This window comes from Gobio gobio, assembly GCF_949357685.1.
Source record: "Gobio gobio genome assembly, chromosome: 17".
NCBI lineage: Eukaryota > Metazoa > Chordata > Actinopteri > Cypriniformes > Gobionidae > Gobio > Gobio gobio.
Window position 1 is genome coordinate 26,896,483 of NC_137110.1, and position 6,944 is coordinate 26,903,426.

The following is a 6,944-nucleotide window of genomic DNA, read 5'->3' on the forward strand; positions in this document are numbered from 1 at the left end:
GTGACTCACTTTTCTATTTTCCACTTCATGATGCTGAAGAGTTCTTTCACTTTAATTGCATAGTTTTGAGCTTACAAACACAGTAATAGCAAGTTATTTTGAGCATGATTATTTGCATGCTGTGTTAACAGTGAGCTATTTATTGTAGTTAAGGCTGTTTCCCAAAAAAAACATACACACACACACACACACACACACACACACACTCACACAGCCATGGCTAGCAGCCTCAGGTGGACTTTTACCCACTGATTACACAAGAAAACTTCCCCTTCATTTCACCCTCTCAGACACGGTTTATAACTGACCGGCAACGGAATGCAACTACTTCTTAAGTCGCAACAGAATCTACTTCCAAGAAAAAAGAGTGAGGAAATGGAAAAGCAGAGAACAAAAACAGTACTAAGATGTCCAGAAAGTCAGAACTGAACAGAAACAGAACAGAAAAAGAAAAAACAACAACATGTAAACCAAATAACTGGAACTAAACAAAGGGGCCTTTTTCAGTGACCGACACAGCTTGTAATTATGCAACTTTCCGATAGCTTGGTTTCTCAGTGCTGAACTCAGAATCACATTTCACAGGCTAAGCCGCAACTCTCTTTTACGGCACTAAAATATTAAAGTACAAGAAAAGAAGTCCATTGACTTACCTTTCATCCTTGTGAGAATATTAATGGACTACATCATATGGCACATGTATAAAAACTTGTGCTGGACAGACAGTCAGAGTGAGAGCTGTACTCTGTGTAACACTTCCTCTAACTACTGCGGCTTTCACTGAGGACAAATGCAACTCTGACTCAAAACTGAGTGAACACGAGGGAGGGTGGGACGAGAAAGAGAGTGAGAAAGAGAAAGAGAGAGAGAGTTCGACAGAGGCAAGGCAGAGGAAAGTTTAGAAGGTAGATTAAGGGAGAAATGTGTGAAAGCAGGGGGCAGAGTGGGTGTGTGGACACACTGAAGGGAAAGTCCTCTGAATATTTGCTTAACTTATATCATTCATATTACAAACAACACCCTGAACCTGATTTTGGACAAGTTCAGACTTAACTTTCTCATATCCAGCCAAACAACGTGATGCATATGCATGTGCGGTCTGCATAAGCCTAGTGCTGCAGAACGACAATAACCAGCGTGCAAAGATTAAGCCCCTGATCCTGCACAAAAAAGCCATTGAACAAGTGAAGAGAAACAGGGTCAAGATCGCTGTATCAGCACAGAAAGCAGCTCGCTGAACCACAGGCTTCCTGTCGCTCACTTGGCCCTCACTCTCAGAGAGACAGTAGATGACAGGACCTGACACACATCCTGCCCCCATAAATGTGGGGGCGGATGACACACACGACTAAGATATAATTAGTACCAGCCAAGAGAAAGAAAAAAGTTACACTTAGTAACTTTTACTTTCTCGCTTTAGCTTCAACCTTACTTAACTATGTAGATTAGAACTCTCTTTAAACAACATTAAGTTGTGGAGATGAGGGTCAATGACAAATAAAAGTGTACAAAATACGGAAAAGGCAACAAAAAACAAAACATGTGCCAAGTTATACTTATATTATACCAAGATATACTTTTATACAATATACACTATACTCCTCCAAATTATTGAATTCAGGTGTTCCAATCACTTCCATGGCCACAGTTGAAAATCAAGCACATAGGCATGCAGACTGCTTCTACAAACATTTGTGAAAGAATGGGTCGCTCTCAGGAGCTCAGTGAATTCAAGTGTGATACCGAGATAGGTCGCAACCTGTGCAATAAGTCCATTCGTCATTCAGAAGCAATTGGGAAGAACAGCTACTCAGCCACGAAGAGGTAGGCCACATAAAATCACAGAGTGGGGTCTGCGCTTGCTGAGGCGCACAGTGTTCAGTAGTCGCCAACTTTCAGCAGAGTCAATAGCAACAGACCTCCAAACTTTGTGTGGCCTTCAGATTAGCTCAAGAACAGTGTGTAGAGAGCTTCATGGAATGGGGTTCCATGGCCGAGCAGCTGCATCCAAGCCTTACATCCCCAAGTGCAATGCAAAGCGTTGGATGCAGTGGTGTAAAGCACGCCGCCACTGGACTCTAGAGCAGTGGAGATGTGTTCTCTGGAGTGACAAATCGCTTCTCTGTCTGGCAATCCGATGGATGAGTCTGGGTTTGGCGGTTGCCAGGAGAACGATACTTGCCTGACTGCATTGTGCCAAGTGTAAAGTTTAGTGAAGGGGGGATTATTGGTGTGGGGTAGTTTTTCAGGGGATGGGCCTGGCCCCTTAGTTCCAGTGAAAGGAACTCTTAATCAGTGTTGGGGGTAACGCATTACAAGTAACTTGAGTTACGTAATAATATTACTTTTTCAAGTAACTAGTAAAGAAACGCATTACTTTTCAAATTTAAAACAAAATATCTGAGTTACTTTTTCAAAAAAGTAACGCAAGTTACTTTTTCACATTTATTTGACTGACAGCTCTCCTGCCCCCATGTTGTGAAAAATAAGTGGAAAGGCGTTGTGTGTAAACATGATGGTTATTGTAGTTCTAGACTAACTCGCACAATAAAGATTCAGTACTCCTCAAAATGAATAAAATCAGTCAAATGCAAAATCAGAGTACTCAAACCTCAAATATATAAATGTTAAATAGAACAAATATTTTTATGCATTTAATCTACCTTTATTGACCAATGTCGTGCTGCTGACCTTTGATGATTCAGTTAAGCCATGAGCAAAAATTACTAGATTTTTTGTTTTTATTGGTAAAATGTTTTTCTCCTGCGTCCTATTCTTCCATTATCCAGAATGGCAGCACATTTATACCTCAGCCTGAGGCCTATTATTTCAATTTTGGTATGAAGAGGTCTTTACATTAGCACAAAAAATGACTTTTTTTGCTATAAAAAACAAAACTAAAAAGCAAGCCCAGCCCAAGTGAGAAAAAGTAACGCAAAAGTAACGCAAAAGTAACGTAACGCATTACTTTTTTTAAAAAGTAACTAAGTAACTCAATTAGTTACTTTTTAAGGGAGTAACGCAATATTGTAATGCATTACTTTTCAAAGTAACTTTCCCCAACACTGCTCTTAATGCTTCAGCTTGCCAAGACATTTTGGACAATTTCATGCTCCCAACTTTGTAGGAACAGTTTGGGGATGGTCCTGACCTCAGCCCGATAGAACATCTTTGGAATGAATTAGAGCGGAGACTGCGAGCCAGGCCTTCTCATCCAACATCAGTGCCTGACCTCACAAATGCGCTTCTAGAAGAATGTCAAAAATCCACCACTCTTAAACCAAGCAAATAAATAGGATAAAAACTACAAATTATTTACATGTTTTTTTTTGCCACAAAATTATGTTTTATTATGTACAGAATTATGTCATGCATCCTACATAAACAAGCTCCAGTTAGTCCAAAATGCAGCTGTTAGAGTTCTTAGTTCAAGAAAATATGATCATATCACCCCAAATTTATTATCTCTACACTGGTTTTCGATTAAATCCTGTATCAATTACAAAATATTGCTACTTATGAATAAGGCCTAAATTGTATAGCTCCTGTGAATTTATCATGCTGCAATCCATCATGATCTTTAAAATCACACAACTCATAACTTTTGGTAGTACCAAGGATATACAAGTCTACTAAAGGAGGGAGAGCATTTTCACATTTGGCTCCTAAACTCTGGAATAGCCTTTCTGATAATGTTTGGGGCACAGACACACTCTCCTGTTTGAATCTAGATTAAAGACCCGTCTCTCTGGCCAAGCAGTCATAAACGTGTACTCCAGTTATATCAGATTTTATGAAGTTATGAACAACAGCTACGCTAACTATTCTCCATTTGATTTTCTGTTTCTACATCTGGATGCCCATATGAATACATGGCATTAGCTAACTGATCTGTATTGTCTAAGAACTGTACATTTATGCCAAATGAGCATTACTTTTACAAAGTCACCTTTGGTAACAGATTACTCTTAATTGTAATGTAGAAAAACGTTCTTTAAATATCAGCATTGGTTGCATCAGAGATGAAGCAGGATCTAAGTGCAGCAGGCTTTATTCAGAAATAAACTCAAATCTTCATATAATACGCAGAACAACAACTTAACACGACGTAGAACTGACAGTGAACTGAAAGACACACAGGGATTAAATAGACAGTATAAACCAATCAAAGAAACGTGAAACACCTCTGACAACTTAATCAAACCATTTGGAACCTAGGAGAATAACAGGCAGGAAACGGAGGATGACAAAACGAATTAACCGAACAAGAAAACCAACTTAGAAACAGACATGAACAGAACATAAAAGGATATCAAAAGCAAACTCTAAACACGACCAAACTCAAAACGTGACAGTAAAGTTGTTTTGAAACAATATGTACTGTGAAAAGCACTATACAAATAAATTTGAAATTAAATTTGTCCAGAAAATATTTATTTTTTTCAAATATTTAATAAACATTTATGTACTATATGCTTACAGTACTGTGCAAAAGTCTTAGGCACGTTAATTAAAAAAAAGAAGAGGTTTTTAATATATTTTGATGTGGTATGTCAGGAAATATCAATTTACATTTCCAAACATTCCTTTTGCATTAATTGTAATAATCCAGTGAGATTTTTGTATGCACAAGGAGTCTGACAACAGCCGGTATGCTCCACATGAAGATCTGATCTCACCATCATCTTGTCCATCTGGGATTACATGAAAAAAAAGAAAAAGAAAAAGAAAAAACTGAGACTGACTAAATCCTGAAGAATTGTGGCAACATCTCCAACATGCTTAAAGGGGTCATAGAATGACATTTTTGTACAAGTTAATAGTGTTGGGTCCGAGTCCACCTTTGTCGAGTTCGAGTCAAGTCCAAGTCTTAAACAATCAAGTCCGAGTCCAAGTCCGAGTCCAAAAGGGGCCGAGTTGGACTCAAGTCCGAGTTCTTATCGACCGAGTCCGAGTCGAGTCCGCCCGAGTCCAGAGTGTAATTAAATTGAAAAAAGATTAGAAATTGCTATTGTAAATTTGTATCTTCTATTAATATTTTAAACTTTCAACCCATTAAACCAATGGCAATATAAAATTAAACAAAAAATACCACTATAACATCTAGCCATTGCCATTTAACATTTTTATTTTGTCAACAGATCAACTAGTTTCCAATCAAAAATGGTTTCAAACCATTAGAATGGACATTGATATACTGTATGTAGAACTTTTATAATTACAAGTGCAAGAAAAACACAAATTAACCTGTTTTATTGTATTTAAATTGTTTAATGCCTCTGGTATCACCAAATTCTTATGTTTAGGGGTGGGCGATATTAAAATCTTATTTCACGATAATGATATATTTTCTCAAGTAGGATTATTCAAGTAAGAATAAATACTATAGAAATTGAATTAAACAATTACATTTAAAATAAAACAAACTTCACTGTATTACATGTACAGTGATTCTTATTAAATTTACTAAAGTTAGTCAGGAGTGAGTGAGTGAGTGAGTGAGTGAGTGATTTTCTCTTTGTCTTTTGTTGTTTTATTAACATTAAAGGGATAGTTCACTCAAAAATTAAAATTCTGTCATCGATTACTCGCACTCAAGTTGTTTTACACATATTTTGGAGAATGTCGGAAACCAACCAGTTGGTCCCATTGTAGGAAATAATAATATGGATGTCAATGACTACCATTCCACTGTTTGTGTTCAACAGAAGAAATGAATACAGGTTTGGAACAATATTAGAGTGAGTAAATAATGACATAATTTTAGAGGTGAACTGTCCCTTTAAGGACAAGCGACAGCGTGTTCACTGTAGGCTGCGCTGCTGTTAATTTAAGACCTCTACACATCTAATATACAGACACGCCGATTTTACTTTCACTTTAGACATAACTGACTGTGTTTATGTTAACCTTGTGTGTATTTGACAGTATTAGTGCAGTAAGACTACTTAGTCCAGTAATCACGTGTGTTTGACAGGCTTTTAGTGCGCGCGCTCAGCGCATGTTAACACAGTGCACAAGCACGCGAATGAAACGTTTAACCAGCAAGGCTCATATCAGCGCGTAGACTCACAGGCACACTCAAACAGAGCCAAAATAAACTGAGAGAAATATTTTAAAAATTTATTTATTCGAAATTAATTAAATCGAAAACGAAAAGAAAAAAAACGCAATTCCCAAGCGTGTATTCAAGATATTCAACAGTGCCGAACGGTTTAATATTATATTAAGAATTGTGACGTCCATAGTATGCACACAAGAATCCGATATATATCGTCATATCACCCAGCCCTAAGTTATTTGGATTTAAGTTGGTATTAAAAGTTATAATAAGCAACTTACATTTCTCTAGGTTTTCATTGAACATGTCGGTAGAAAGTCGTGCCAGACACATCAGTTGATTTGCAATCCGCAGAGTGCTTCTTTTTACTGGATTTCTTGCAAAAAATTCTTTATGATTTTCAAAAGCAAAACAAATTATTGCTGACTCTGAAGACATTGTCCTAGCCATGCATTGCATCCGTGTGATGTGTGTATTGTCTGCAAGCATATGATGCTACTGCTGCCTGCCGGTGTGGTGCAGTAAAATCACAAGCGGGGAGACGTTCATTAATTTCTTATCTTAGTTTTATAGCGGTTTTGTTGTTACACATGACTCGGACTCGACTGCACTCGGGATATTTTCCGAGTCCAAAATGTCCAAGTCCGAGTCAAGTCCGAGTACAAATTCACCCGAGTGCGTGACAAGTCCGAGTTCATTCAAAATTGGACTCGAGTCCGGACTCGAGTCCGAGTCCAAGTCCGAGTACCCCAACTCTACAAGTTAATATGATTCTTTAGTGTCTAAATGAAAAGTTTGTAATATACTTTAATTAAAAATTCTCATTAGTATTGTAAGAAAACACTCATTTTACCTGGTCAAAACCAGCTTAGTTTTCAGCAAG

The 6,944-nt window shown here is 37.6% G+C and overlaps 1 protein-coding gene across 5 annotated transcripts in view; it reads right to left on the reverse strand.

The window, feature by feature from the left end:
- The window catches only part of pik3r6 (phosphoinositide-3-kinase regulatory subunit 6), a 28,174-nt gene extending 27,392 nt beyond the window's left edge, over nucleotides 1-782 (reverse strand). For 4 of the 5 annotated variants that reach the window (XM_079840717.1, XM_079840718.1, XM_079840721.1 and 1 more), the window contains exon 1: nucleotides 654-782. In XM_079840717.1, coding sequence (XP_079696843.1) covers nucleotides 654-660 — 7 coding nt within the window. In that variant the 5' untranslated portion in view covers nucleotides 661-782. The remainder of the gene's footprint in view (nucleotides 1-653) is intronic. The other variant, XM_079840720.1, reaches the window with a different exon arrangement.
- Between the last annotated feature and the right edge of the window lie 6,162 nt (nucleotides 783-6,944).